General features: G+C 37.5%; 1 protein-coding gene across 1 annotated transcript in view; it reads left to right on the plus strand.

Moving 5' to 3' along the window:
* Positions 1-16,334, plus strand: part of foxo3b (forkhead box O3b) — a 132,157-nt gene that overhangs the window by 103,222 nt on the left and 12,601 nt on the right. The window contains 2 exon segments of the mRNA XM_061885949.1: positions 15,152-15,223; positions 15,225-16,334. Coding sequence (XP_061741933.1) covers positions 15,152-15,223; positions 15,225-16,334 — 1,182 coding nt within the window.

The following is a 16,334-nucleotide window of genomic DNA, read 5'->3' on the forward strand; positions in this document are numbered from 1 at the left end:
GAGACCCAGGTCAGCGAAGGTCCGATCAGAGCAGAACTTCCTCCTAAGCCAACATGTTCTACCACTTTTGGTGCTCCCATCCAAGTTGAGATATGTCGCTGTTGCTGGCTGATGAAATCCACTCGCAACACCGTCTACAGACCCTCCCTTTTTTTTTTTTATCCCCCTGCTAGCGCCTGGCTAGAAAATCCAATTTCACTCGGCCAATCAGCACCGCCGGAGCTTGCACAGCTACATCCAATTAGAAATGACTGTCAAAGCCTCCTCAGCCAATCGGAGCAAGCCTTCATTATGATCCATTTACGAGGCTGTGCAGCGAGAAATAGGAGCTGATGTAATGCTTTCTTCACGGAGACAACACTCTTCACATGCGAGACCGACGCCAATGTGATTTGCCACCTACGCATCTTCAAAAAAAAAAAAAAAAAAATGACAAAGTGAAGGGAATTTAGCGTGAGCACTGACAGTGATTAATTGTTCCCACATGTCGTTAAATGGACAATAGGGTGTCTGTTTCTCCGCTTTTCACTGTGCAGTTGCTGTGCACATACAGTGGGGCAAAAAGGTATTTAGTCAGCCACCGATTGTGCAAGTTCTCCCACTTAAAATGATGACAGAGCTGTAATTTTCATCATAGGTACACTTCAACTGTGAGAGGCAGAATGTGAAAAAAAAATCCAGGAATTCACATTGTAGGAATTTTAAAGAATGTATTTGTAAATTATGGTGGAAAATAATTATTTGGTCAACCATTCAAAGCTCTCACTGATGGAAGGAGGTTTTGGCTCAAAAACTCAAGATACATGGCCCCATTCATTCTTTCCTTAACACGGATCAATCGTCCTGTCCCCTTAGCAGAAAAACAACCCCAAAGCATGATGTTTCCACCCCCATGCTTCACAGTAGGTATGGTGTTCTTGGGATTCAACTCAGTATTCTTCTTCCTCCAAACACGACGTGTTGAGTTTATACCAAAATGGATACATGGATGATACAGCAGATGATTGGGAGAATGTCATGTGGTCAGATGAAACCAAAATAGAACTTTTTGGTAAAAACTCAACTTGTCGTGTTTGGAGGAAGAAGAATACTGAGTTGCATCCCAAGAACACCATACCTACTGTGAAGCATGGGGGTGGAAACATCATGCTTTGGGGCTGTTTTTCTGCTAAGGGGACAGGACGATTGATCCGTGTTAAGGAAAGAATGAATGGGGCCATGTATCGTGAGATTTTGAGCCAAAACCTCCTTCCATCAGTGACAGCTTTGAATGGTTGACCAAATACTTATTTTCCACCATAATTTACAAATAAATTATTTAAAATTCCTCCAATATAAATTCCTGGATTTTGTTCTTTTTCACATTCTGTCTCTCACAGTTGAAGTGTACCTATGATGAAAATAACAGACCTATGTCATCATTTTAAGTAAGAGAACCTGCACAATCGGTGGCTGACTAAATACTCTTTTGCCCCACTGTATTGTGTCATTTTTCATTCTATTATTGTGTCAAAATTATTAAGGACAAGAGGTAGAAAATGAATTATTAATTTCTTTGTTCATTGATATCTGTTTACTTTCTCTTTCAACATGTTCTATCTACACTTAATGCGGTTATTATTTTGTGATTAACCACATAAAGTAACTAGTTAGTAAATATATAGTTAATGTCTATCAAACTTGGGTGTTTTTAACGGATTAATTACGTCTTACGGGGGAAAATTCCTTCCGATTTTGTACAATTGGGTTTTAGTCTGAGCTTTAGAAACAGAGTACGAAGAACAAGTCAGGTATCTTTGTACTGCAAACACGGTACATGTTTCCCTCAAGCAGGTTTAACTACAGCATGCTTGAAAATGACAGCACTTGTGAACCTGACTGACCGGCCTCAGGAATGACATAATTGACCAACAAGTGTGCCTCGAACAATGGCGCTCAGATAGCACACAATTCGTCAGAGGGAGAAAACACTCCTTAAGATAAATGACTGCATCGACAAAAATGTACAAAATAAACTAGAAAAAAGCTGATTTGTGTGGTAGGGAATAAAATAGAGGTATATTTAAAACCCCTGACTAGGCAATAGTGTCGGTAGGCCATGTAAGGTTGGTTGCTTGTGTGTGTGTGTGTGTGTGTGTGTGTGTGTGTGTGTGTGTGTGTGTGTGTGTGTGTGTGTGTGTGTGTGTGTGTGTGTGTGTGTGTGTGTGTGTGTGTGTGTGTGTGTGTGTGTGTGTGTGTGTGTGTGTATTTCTAGCCATCTTGAGACATCAACAAGGAAAAGTATCAATTAATCAATCAATGTTCGTTTATATAGCCCTAAATCACTAGTGTCTCAAAGGGCTGCACAAACCACAACACAAACCACTACGACATCTTCGGTAGATCCACATAAGGGCAAGGAAAACTCACACCCAGTGGGACGTCGGTGACAATAATGACCCAGTGGGACGTCAGTGACAATGAGGACTATGAGAACCTTGGAGAGGACCACATATGTGGGCAACCCTCCTCCCCTCAAGTACAAGTACACTACGGTACTAAGACTATGGTGGCCATTAACAGTTAGCTTCTACAGCTGGGTTGCCCAAAGTGCAGCACAGGGGCCATCTGTGGTCCGTGACTTGTTTGTCATCGACTTTAAGCACATTACAAAAAACAAAAATAGTGATCTCATTTGCACCCCTGGTGGTGAAATCTGTCAAAATGAGGGTGGTCCCAAAAAGGAAGGATTTTTCAAATTGACTGTTCATCGGTTTTAAAAGTGCTCCCCCTCTGGTTAACATATGAAATAACAAGTGTGTGTAAGAAATTGAAATGCGCCCCCTTTGGCCAACATTCATTAAAAGAATAAATGATTATGTATATAGAGACATACTGTAATAACTTGGAGTAAATTGAAGATTAAATATCAATTACACTGCGATGAGGTGGCGACTTGTCCAGGGTGTACCCTGCCTTCCGCCCGATTGTAGCTGAGATAGGCGCCAGCGCCCCCCGCGACCCCGAAAGGGAATAAGCGGTAGAAATGGATGGATGGATGGATATCAATTACAAACAAAAAATCCCCCCAAAAAAGTAATTAAATAAAAGCAGTCTTTTTCTCACAAGGTGCAATTTTTTTTCTTCTTGATATATTTTCTCACATTTTTTCCGTTTCTGTAATATTGAAATATTTTCACGTAAAATTATTACTTTATGTAAAATTATTACTTGTTAATGCAAAATGGTGACATTTGTCATGTAAAATTCGGACTTTTATCACAATATTGCCAAATTTTCTGTTGTTCTTGTAAAATAGTGACATTTTTTGAGTAAAATGATGACTTTCGCATAATTTTGCGAAGTACAATTCCGATTATTATTATATTATTGCCAAAATTTTAAAGTTTTGTTACAAGATTGTGACTTTTGTCGAGTAAAATTATGACTCTTTTCATAAAATTGCTCAAATGTTTAGCTTTTCTTGTGAAATTGCGACTGTTATTGAGTAAAATTACGTTTATCATAATATTGCACAAATGTAAAATTTTTCTTGTTTGACTTGTGTTCAGTAAAATTACAACTTTTATTATAATACTGCCAAAATTCTAAGTTTTTCTTGTGCAATTGGGACCTTTTTCTTGTAAAAATTCCAGCTCATTTTTCCCAACAATCTTTTTTATATTTGCATTGTATGTATATATTATTAATGTTGTAAATACACATTTTTGTATGTCTAGAAAGGGTGGTCCTAAAGAGGTAGGCATTTTTCAGAGGTCTCAAGAAGGTAACAAATACAAGACGTTTGTGTGTGTGTGCGTGTGTGTGTGTGTGTGTGTGTGTGTGTGTGTGTGTGTGTGTGTGTGTGTGTGTGTGTGTGTGTGTGTTATTTAGCTGGAGTGGTTGTGTAGTCATGAATCAGAGCTTCTGTCTCACTGAGCTCTTTTTATTAATGCGCTTTGGGAAATAGCCCAGAGGAGCAGCAGTTCAGTAACACACACTCTGTGTATATTGCGCAAAAACTATAAGCTACTCATACTCAGGCTTGCAAGGTTCCACCATAAAAATAGAGGCTCAGACTCCAAGATTCGCTTGTATTCATTTCTGCTATCAGATGTAGATGTATAGATCTTTTCAAATGAAAAGTAATGTGAAAAATTAAATTTGTAAAAAAAAAAAAAAGGCGAATTAGTTTAAGTTCCTAGTACTTTTGGGGGGGGGGGGATTCAATGAGCGATATTTTTACTTCTTACATCATTACATCACTATTTGATTGTATATACACATACTGTATATACATCCATCCATCCTTTTTCTACCGCTTATTCCCTTTCGGGGTCGCGGGGGGCACTGGCGCCTATCTCAGCTACAATCGGGCGGAAGGCGGGGTACAACCTGGACAAGTCGCCACCTCATCGCAGGGCCAACACAGATAGACAGACAACATTCACGGTCACATTCACACACTAGGGCCAATTTAGTGTTGCCAATCAACCTATCCCCAGGTGCATGTTTTTGGAAGTGGGAGGAAGCCGGAGTACCCGGAGGGAACCCACGCATTCACGGGGAGAACATGCAAACTCTGTATATACATATATACACATATATACATGTATATACATACATACACACACATATATACATGGATGTGTGTCTGTATATATATTTATATATATATTTGTGTGTATGTGGGAATATATATATGTATATATATATATATATATATATATATATATATATATATATATATATATATATATATCTATATATATATATATATATATATATATATATATATATATATATATATATATATATATATGTGTGTGTGTGTGTGTGTGTGTGTGGATAGCGTTTCTTGGTTGTAGAGTGGACGTGGCAACATTCTGAGAGTTGCTGGTTCGATTCCCGGCTTCTGCCATCCCTAGTCACGTCTGTTGTGTCCTTGAGCAAAACACTTTACCCTAGCTCCTGATCAGTCGTGGTTAAAAGGTATAAGAATAACCCATTTACCATATATTTATATGGTAAACTTGTATAGCGCTTTTCTACTTTCGAGGTATTCAAAGGGCTTTGACACTATTTCCACATTCACCAATTCGCACACTGATGCAAGGACACAATGGACGGCAGAAGGTGGAATCGATGTGTATATATATATATATATATATATATATATATATACATTTGTGTGTGTATATATATATGTGTGTATATATGTATGTGTGGGTGTGCATGTATATTTATATTTATGTATGTGTATGTATGTATATTATTTATGTAAATTTAAATATTTTATGTATATGTATGTATATATATTTATTTATATGTAATGTATACTGTATATATTTTTTTATTTTTTATGTGAATATATTAATATATATACATTTTATTATTATTGTTATTTTTATTATTACTTTTAGTCACTTTTTTTTTTTTTTTACCTTTGGCAGCCCCAAATGTTCTAGTGGTGGCCCGCCACAAGTAAATGCAAGTTTGGGAAACACTGGCATGTATCCCAGTCCCACCTTATCTCACAGGTGACTTTGTTTTGCTTGTGACTCTAAAAAAAAAAAAAGTAAAATAATTAAATACTTTCGTGCACATGCGGCATGGCCAAAAATGAGATAGTGTCATCAACAGTCCACAACCCAATGCCTCAAATAGACTCGAGCTCGAACTCTTGTCTTTTGTCGTGCTTTTATATAAGGACGGGTGTGTGCGTGTGTGTGGGTGGGTGTGTGTGTGTGTGCGTGTGATAATAAGGCAACATTATGTCATGCCTCAAGAGATACTGCCAGAAGATAAACACCAAGTCTCCCCGGTATCTCATTTTACCTCATTGCGCAGGGCGTACAGTACACACACACACACACACACACACACATATATCTCACCAAACCCAATTCTTTTATGGATTTGCATCAGACTGCATTCTAGGAAGAAAACTTCCCAAAACACTGTGAACAACAGTTTCCACTTGACCGCATTAAACACAGCAATACGTATATGCACACACTGTTCAAACGCACAAAGCCACTGAGGGTAAAAGAAAAAAGTTGTCTCCCCACACCCTGCATTCATAGAAAGGTAATTTAACTCCACTCTTGTTCCTTTAACTAAGAGTACTGCCAATCCAAACCAAACCCCAGGAAATACGGGAAAAGCTTTGTGGAAAACAATGTTGCGATTCCCGCAAAATATGTATATTATTTTAACTTTTGCCCGTTTGAACCCCGTGGAGGGCGGTGGCGTTTTTACGGAGTTAAAATATGCATATGTCGGAGGAAAACACTGAAGATGTTTTGAAAAGCTGCAGGGTCCTTTTTAAAAGGGGAGGAATTAGCATGGCCTCACAATCCCTCAGGTCCAGTAAGAGTTATGTGTTTGTGGAGGAAAGGGGGGGTAGGCAAAAATAGTGAATTTCACAAAGACCTTCAGCAGCTTGTAGCACAAGGAGACAAGAGCAGGACATTCTGCAGAAGGTAGTTGTCAAAAATGCACTCTTTCTACATGCATTCTTCATTCATTTCTTCAAAATGGTGTGAAATGTACATAACCTTTTCATTTCCCTTCTCAAAAATATCTGTTTCATTTTGTTCCACAAAGTGCACATAAACGCTTAAAATGTAGAAGTGTTGTTTCGGAGCAACTTGGCTGCTTTTACATGCTAACTACAGTTGAGTTACAGTACATTCTCATTTTAAAAAACAGCCTTCTTGTCGCAGGAATACTAATTTTTAGTACAAACCACTCAACTTATATTTTTTTACTACCCAGCACTGTTTAAAAAAAAATATATATATATGGTTTTTATTTTTATTTTTTGTAATTTTTTACAAAGTAGTTAAATCCGAGAATAGGTTGCAATATTTAAAAAAAACAAAGTGATTTCACTACAATACATGCGGAGTTATAATAAATGGACAATATATATATTTATATATATATATATATATATATATATATATATATATATATATATATATATATATATATATATATATATATGTATATGTATATATATATGTATATGTATATGTATGTATATGTATATATATATGTATATGTATATGTATATATATGTATATGTATATATATGTATATGTATATATATATGTATATGTATATATATATATATGTATATATGTATATGTATATGTATATATATATGTATATGTATATATACAGTATATGTATATGTATATGTATATATATATACATGTATATGTATATATATATATATATATATATATATATATATATATATATATACATGTATATATATATATGTATATATATATACATGTATATATATATGTATATGTATATATATATGTATATGTATATGTATATATATGTATATGTATATATATATATACATGTATGTATATGTATATATATATATATACACATGTATGTATATGTATATGTATATATATATATATATATATATATATATATGTATTTATATATATATATATATATGTATATATATGTATTTATACATATATGTATATATATATGTTTATATATATATATTTATATGTATATATATATATATATAATATGTGTGTGTATGCATATAATAATGATAAAATGTAATGTTAGATGTAAAGAGTTGTATTATTACAAAAAATAAAGCAAAACAGATATGAATTGTAAAAGTCTAAAAAAAAAAAAGATTTATCTTGTTTTGCATATTACATTTATTTTGACTTTATTATGACAATATTATAACTTTTTCGTCTAATTTTACAAGATTCCTCTCATAACTTTTCTATATTTCTGGTTCTATTAGAATTTTTGTCTTGTTTTGTTTTTTTTCCTGACATTTAAAATGTATTTTCTAATTGCCATTTCTTTTTTCCTGTAGTGTTTCGGGAAAAGCAGAAATTATTTTGAAAACGGTAAAAAACTTGAATGGTCTGAATGAGTTGAAATGTTTGATGTTGAAATTGTTCAAATCGGTCGAGAATTGTTGAAGTAGTAACATGTTGAATTGAGAAATAGTGTTACGGAATTCCTGGAATTTCAGGAAAACCAGGATTTTTTTCAGTTTGAAAAACAACTTTGTTTTTTGTCTTGATTAAGAGGAATGTCTCGACGGTGGAATGGTTGAGATGCGTTGACAAATGTGAAAGGAGTACTCAAAATTAAGACTGGAAATAGGTTACCAAAAAACGGGAATTCCTGGAAATATGTTGAATGCGGAAAAATTGTAGTTTCAATGCACAGGGTGAGTTGAATGTGTTGAACGTGGAATGGTTTTAATCGGTTAAAGAATGTGGACATTTGAAAAATGGCCAAATCATTTTGAATGGGGAAAATGAGTAAAAAAGGGAGAAATTATGGGAAATAACAGATATCTTTTTAGAATTGTTGAAGTAGAGCTCAAAATTTCTGAACAGGCTGAATATTTTGAAGTTGGAACGGTTTGAATCAGCTGAAAAATGTAGGATTTGTGGAACTTTGAAGAATGTCCCATTGATTAAAAATTGGGAATTTCAGGAAAAGAGGGAATTTATTAGAAAATGGTAAAAAACTTAAATGTTCTGAATGAGGCGAAATGGGTGGTGTTTGGATTTTTTTTCAAAACAGTCGAGAAATGTTGAAGTAGTAACATTTTGAATTGAGAAATGGTTTTAAGGAATTCCTGGAATTTCGGGAAAACCGGGAATTTTTCCAGTTCAAAGAACAACTTTGTTTTTTCTCCTGATTAAGAGGAATGTTTGGACGGTAGAACGGTTGCAGTGGGTTGAAAAATGTGGGAGGAGTACTCGCCAGAAAAAAGGGTGGAAATTGGGCTTTGAAAAACAAGGAATTCAGGGAAATCTTGGAATTTTTTTTTAACTTGGAAAAAGGGAAGGTTGAATTCCAAAATGGTTGAATATGTTGAAAGTGGAACAGTTGAAAAATATGGAAATGGTGAAAGTATGGAAAATGCCCGATTCATTATGAATGGGAAAAATATCCCGGAAAACTTAGAATTGTGGGAAATATGGGAATTTTTGGAATTTATCAATGGAAAGCCTGTGAGTCCCGAATAGGCTGAACAGATTGAAGTGAAATGTGGAAGGTATATCGTGCCAAAATCTGGAGAAGAAGAAGTTGAAAAAAAATAGATGATTTTTGGTGTAGAAAACCATAATCACACAATAACGTGAACGTTTTTGTATTCAGTCCCACTGTCTTGCTTTGTGTCTAAACCTGATGCGGCCTTCACACAAATCTTGCACTGGTTCTTGGGGCCATTTGAGCCATTTTTCCTTTACTTAAAGTAGAGATGTCTGATGATATCGGACTGTCGATATTATCGGACGATAAATGCTTTAAAATGTAATATCCGAAATTATCGGTATCGGTTTCAAAAAGTAAAATTTCTGACTTTTTTTTAAAACACCGCTGTATACCATGAATTGATTAACGTGGACCCCGACTTAAACAAGTTGAAAAACTTATTCGGGTGTTACCATTTAGTGGTCAATTGTGCGGAATATGTACTGAACTGTGCAATCTACTAATAAAAGTATCAATCAATCAATCAATCAAAGAGTGGTACACGGACGTAGGGAGAAGTACAGAGCGCCAATAAACCTTAAAGGCACTTCCCATTTGCATAATTTCTACGACTTTTCACACACACAAGTGAATGCACTCATTTTTGCCCAACAGCCATACAGGTCACACTGAGGGTGGCCGTATAAACCACTTTAACACTGTTACAAATATGCGCCACACTGTGAACCCACACCAAACAAGAATGACAAACACATTTCGGGAGAACATCCCACCATAACACAACAGAACAAATACCCAGAATCCCTTGCAGCACTAACTCTTCAGGGACGCTACAATATACACCCCCCGCCCGCCTCAACCCTCTCATGCTCTCTCAGGGAGAGCATGTCCCAAATTCCAAGCTGCTGTTTTGAGGCATGTTAAAAAAAATAATGCACTTAGTGACTTCAATAATAAATATGGCAGTGCCATGTTGGCATTTTTTTCCATAACTTGAGTTGATTTATTTTGGAAAACCTTGTTACATTGTTTAATGCATCCAGCGGAGCATCACGACAAAATTAGGCATAATAATGTGTTAATTCCACGACTGTATGTATCGGTATCGGTTGTAATCGAAATCGGTAATTAAGTGTTGGACAATATCGGTTATCGGCAAAAAAGCCATTATCGGACATCTCTAATTGAAAGAATTACATTGAATTACTGAACTCAACTGCTCTTGCCGCAGTAAGTCTGTCTAAAATAAAGCCACACACAGATTGTAGAATTTCCAAGTAAGTTGCAGTCAACTATTTGCTGTGTTACATCTCAACAACAACAATAGAGTTGTAGAGTAATTGCAGCCAGCATGTGGTCTTATTACCTCATAAAAAAGCAACAACAAGTCTGGCTCAGTGACATGGCCGGTCATGTGCGTTCAATCCCCGCCATAAGCCGCTGGGGTTTCCAGCAGAAAAGGAGCGGAGAACTGATCAATACGCAGTGTGGAGCGCACATGATCCCTCACTAGAGACGGCCCTTGCGCAACAAAGGGCCTCTTTGTGCGCGGCATTCATAATTCAGCAGAAGCTTGATTATAGATCACTTTTCTGCTCTCGGTGCAAACAATGCGGGCGTTAGCTCCAACTGCTGCACGTGCTCTCTAATTTGAGCACACAATGGATTTACCGCTTTGTTTTGTGTCAACTCCTGAAAAAACTGCTTACGTCAGGGGTTTGTTCTGAACGGTCGTGATTAAATTAACAAATTGAAAGAAAAACACGCACAAATCAATATTTGTGCTGTGGAGGGGCGTTAGCCGCTAGCTGGCTCGTAAGACTGCGACAGTGCGTTGACGACGCGATTGTTCTCTTGTCGTTCTCATAGATCAGGGGTCGGCAACCCGCGGCTCTTTGATCACTCTGGTGTGGCTCAGCTGTTAACTTGCTGACCTTCCCGAATTTACCGGGAGATTTCTGACTTCAGTGGCTTTCCCTAAAATTGTCTGAGGTATGCATACTGCGAATTTCACTCAGACAGCAACATTGAGGGCGGGCCGTGATGGCAACACCTATAAAATATTCTAATACATGCAATCGTGCCTGCTGTTACACAACACTATGTGCGTGACGGCCGGTCACGTATTGTGTGAAACCTCTGTTACAATCCTCAAGCGAGTGCAAGGCATAGTTGTTCAACAGCCGTACAGGTTACACTGAGGGTTGTGATATAAACAACTTTAACACTCTTACTAATATGCGCCACACTGTGAACCCACACCAAACAATAATGACAAACACATTTTGGGAAAACATCAGCACTGTAACACAACATAAACACAATATAACAAATACCCAGAATCCCATGCAACCCTGACCATTCCAGGCTACATTATACACCCCGCTAGCACTAACCCCCAATACCCCGCCCACCTCAACTGACGGGGTGTTTAACGTAGCCTGGAAGAGTCGGGGTTGCATGGATTCTGGCTATTTGACATGTTGTGTTTATGTTGTGTTACAGTGCGGATGTTTTCCCGAAATGTGTTTGTCATTCTTGTTTGGTGTGGGTTCCCAGTGTGGCACATATTAGTAAGAGTGTTAAAGTTGTTTAAACTGGCACCCTCAGTGTGACCTGTATGCCTGTTGAACAAGAATGCCTTGCAATCGCATATGTTCATCTGCAGAAGCCACATGAAACATGTGACCTGACAGGTAAGCTGTTTGTTCAAGTTGTGGATCGCACTTAAAACAGTGCCATCGTAGCACGCCCCCATTTCTGTTGATTGCATACTACCCATCAGACGTCCGAGGGAATAGTCACACGGTAACCCGCGAGTCTCCCGGACAAATCGGGAGGAATTGTATGCGTGATGCTAATAAGGATAGATAGATAGATAGATAGATAGATAGATAGATAGATAGATAGATAGATAGATAGATAGATAGATAGATAGATAGATGGATAGTACTTTATCTATTCCGTCAGGAGAGTTCCTTCAGGAAAATTACAATTTTCAGCACAATCCCATTCAAGATCAGACAAACATTACAGGGAGACAGAACAGGATCGCTGACGGGTCTGCCGGCTTCCAGCGCCCCTTACAAAAAAGATGACATACAGGTAAACGGGGGGTGGGGGGGGGGGGGGGGGGTAGAATAGAAGATTAAAATACAATTTAAAAAATCGGTCTTAGCCTGGGCCCTGGAGTGGGGGTGCAGACTGAGGCCAAGGGAACAAAACAACAACTCATAGCCATAGTACACATCCCTCTTACATGTGTGTAAGAGGGAAACATCAAACAAAAAACACAGAGGACAAGGGGCAGTCATATAAAACTCACTTGCCACACTAACATGAAATCTTCATATTTAATTGCGGGGCCGCGTGTCTGAGACCCCTGGTTTATACATAGCACAAAGCAGAAAAAAAAAAATTACAGTGTTATTTCATTATAAATATCAAGAGTCTTGTGGCTCCCATTATTTTCTTTATTTTGTAAACGGGTCTAAATAGCTCTTGAGTGGTAAAGGTTGCCGACCCCTGTCATAGATGTAGGACTTTTATTTCTTGCAAAATTATGAATTTTTTTTGTAAAAAAAAATAAAGAAACCAACTTGCTGTAGGTTCATGTTGTTTTTATTGTAAATTTACAAAATTTTCTTTGAAAAAAGAAGGAGAAGAAACTGTATAATAAATGTATTTAATACGTTATTATTTATTCAAAAAGTGTGTCGCGATGCATTTATTCTCTTGAAGTTCGTGGGACCAACTTTTCATAGATATCTGGGTATTGTCACATTAAGACTTCTTTCCCAAAAAATACTTCTCAAATATTTATGCCTGTTTTAAAAAAAATTACAACTTTTTTCTTAAAACAAATAAACCAACTTTTCATAGATTTATGACTTTTTACATAAAATTCGGACGTTTTCTGTTAAAAAAAAAAATAACAAATTGACTCATTACAAATTTTTTTTCTATATTATTTTTCTTGGAAAACTACGACTTTATTATTTTTTAAAAGTGCATTGAAGATGCGGCCGTTCTTTGTCACTGTCAAATTTGCAGGACTGACTTCTTATAGACTCATGACTCTTTTTTTTTTTTTTTTTTTTTTTTTTTTTAGAAATTGGACATTTTTTCTCATAAAATGTGTTTTTCTTTAAATATAACTACATTTCATAGATATATAACCTTTTTCGCAAAATGACAACTCATAGATTTGACATTTTATCTGGTAAAATTACGACTTTTTTTTCTTAAAAATGAAACCAACTTCTTATAGATAAACTTTTTGTGACTTTGTTTTCTGCTCTCGGTGCAAATAATGCAGGCGTTAGCTCCAACTGCTGCACGTGCTGTCTAATTTGAGCACACAATGGATTTATCGCTTTGTTATTGTGTCAACTCCCGAAAAAACTGCTTACGTCAGGAGTTTATTCCAAACGGTCGTGATTAAATTCAACAAATTGAAAGAAAAAGACACACTAATCAATATTAGCGGCGGTCATTCCCATTCTATCGATGGCAAGACTGCTACAGTACGTTGACGACGCGGTTCTCTTGTCGCTCTTAGATTTAGGACTTCTATTTCTTGCAAAAATACGACTTTTTTTTCCTTAAAAAAAATAAAGATTGAAAGAATTCGATTTTTGTAGGTAATAGGTTTTTTAGTGTAAAATTACACCTTTTTTTGAAAACATACACCTATCTCGTCATAGATTTATAACTTTTTTTTTGTAAAATTATGAATTTGTTTATTAAATAAAAAAAGGAGGAGAAACAGGCTACTCATACATTTATTTATGCTTTATTGTTTATTCAAAAGGTGCGTCGCAACGCATTTATTCTCTTGTCACTGTCTAGTTTGTGGACCAACTTTTCATAGATTTATGGGTTTTGTAAAATGAAGACTTCTTTCAGAAAAACTACTCGTCAAATATTTATGAGTTTTCTTTCTTAAAATCCCGACTTTTTTCTTTTTAAAAATCTTCTTTTCATAGATTTATGATTTTTTTTCGTAAAATTCTGACTTCTTTTCTTTTCTTGTCAAAGTGCACTGTCGCATGTCGGCTGTCAAATTTCAGGACCGACTTCTTATAGACTCATGACTTTGTTTGTCTTAGAATTAATATTTCTTTCACAAAAACAGGTTCTCAAAGACTTTTATTTTATTTTAAAAACTTGAGACTTTTTTTTTTTATTAAACCAACTCCTATTAGATTTATAAACCATTCTTTTGACTACTCATAGATTCATAACTTTTTTCTCGTAAACTTAGTACTTTATTAAAAAAGTGCATTGTGGATGCGGCATTTTCTTGTCGCTGTTGCTGGTCTTTTTTCAAATTTGTGGACCAACTTTTCGTAGAATTGTGACTTTTTTTCTCGTAAGATTAAGACTTTTTTTTTTAAACTTCTCATAGACTGGCCATTTTTTTTCATACAATTCAGATATTTTTTTTCTTTAAAAAAAATAACACAATTTTCTTAAAATGAAACAAACTTCTCATATATTTAGAATTTTTTCGTAAAACTATTTTTTCTTACAAGTAAAATATTTCTATTTTTTGCAAAATTCCAACTTTTTTCTTAAAAGAAACTGACTACTCATAGATTTTTCCGTAAAATTCAGACTTTTTTTCTCTAAAAAAATAATCAAATATTCCATAGATTCATGACTTTTTTTTGTAAAATTCCTACTTTTTTCTTAAAAATGGAACAAACTTCTCACAAATGTGACGTTTTTTTGTAAAAAAAAAAAAAAAAAACATTACATAGATTCATCACTTCTTTGCAAAATTACAACTTAAAAAAAAATATACAAATAGAAACTGACTACTCAAAGATTTGTTCCTTTTTTTTCGTAAAATTACGGATTTTAAAAACGAATTTAAAGTGCGTTGATGGTGCGGCCGTTGTCATGTTATTGTTGCTGTAAAATTTGCAGGTACGACTTCTATAGATTCAAGACTTTTTTTCTCACAAAACTACAACTTTTTTTTCTTTAAAAAAAAAAAAAAGGCTTCATAGATCCGACTTTTTTCTGTCAAAATTACAATTATTTTTTGGTTTTGTGTCGCTTCCTGAAAAACTGCTTTATGAATGAATAAAGAAATTGACACACATTTCAATATTCAAATGTCGTTCCTCTCTTCGTGTTGCAGAACTCCATCCGCCACAACCTGTCCCTGCACAGCCGTTTCATCCGTGTCCAGAACGAGGGCACAGGCAAGAGTTTCCTGGTGGATGATCAATCCTGACGGAGGAAAGGGCGGCAAAGCCCCTCGCCGCCGCGCCGTCTCCATGGACAACAGCAACAAATACACCAAGTCGGCGCGTGGCCGTGCCGCCAAGAAAAAGGCGGCCCTGCAGGCTGCGGCTGCCGCGGCCGGCGAAGGCGGCGCCGACAGTCCCTCCGGCCTGTCCAAATGGCCGGGGAGCCCGACCTCGCGAAGCAGCGAGGAGCTGGACGCCTGGACAGACTTCCGCTCCCGCACCAACTCCAACGCCAGCACTCTAAGCGGCCGCCTGTCCCCCATCCTAGCCAACCCGGAGCTGGACGAGGTTCCGGATGACGAGCCGCCTCTCTCGCCGATGCTCTACGCCAGCCCCGGCAGGGCTTTGTCCCCGGGGAACGCGGCCAACGTGCCCAACGGAAAGGCCGTCCCCGCGGAGCTGCCTCGTCTGGCGGACCTGGCTGGTACCATGAACCTGAATGACGGCATCACAGATGACATGATGGACGAATTGCTGGATAACATCAACTTGGTGCCAACCACTCCGGGACAAGTACCTTTAAACGGCTCCTCAGGGTTCGCTTTTGTACCCAAAACCAACGGGCTGATCTCGCCGTCCCCGGCTCCCGCCCCCGCCTCCAACTCTCCGTCCAACGGCGGCGGTAACTTCAGCAACTCCATCTTCGGCCCGCACGCGCCGGGCTCCTCCCTGCGTCCGGCGCCCATGCAGACCATCCAGGAGAACAAGCAGACGTCCTTCTCCGGCATCGGCACTTCGCGCTTCGGGAGCGTGATGCTGCAAGACCTCCTCAACTCGGACAGCCACATCCCCAGCGACGTCATGATGACGCAGTCGGACCCGCTGATGTCGCAAGCCAGCGCCGCCGCCGTGGTTTCCCAGAACTCGCGCCGCGGCCTCATGCTCCGAAACGATCCCATCATGACGTTCGGAACCGGCGGCGGACTTCAGGGCAGCCAGGGGGAGATGGTCCAGAGCAACAACCACAACCAGAGCGCCGTGAGGTCCATGAACAGAGGTCTGAATCTGACCAACGAAGTGAACTCTCTGGCCAAACAGCAGCTCCTTCTCTCGCCCGTGGGGGTCAACGGC

This window comes from Nerophis ophidion, linkage group LG24, assembly GCF_033978795.1.
Source record: "Nerophis ophidion isolate RoL-2023_Sa linkage group LG24, RoL_Noph_v1.0, whole genome shotgun sequence".
NCBI lineage: Eukaryota > Metazoa > Chordata > Actinopteri > Syngnathiformes > Syngnathidae > Nerophis > Nerophis ophidion.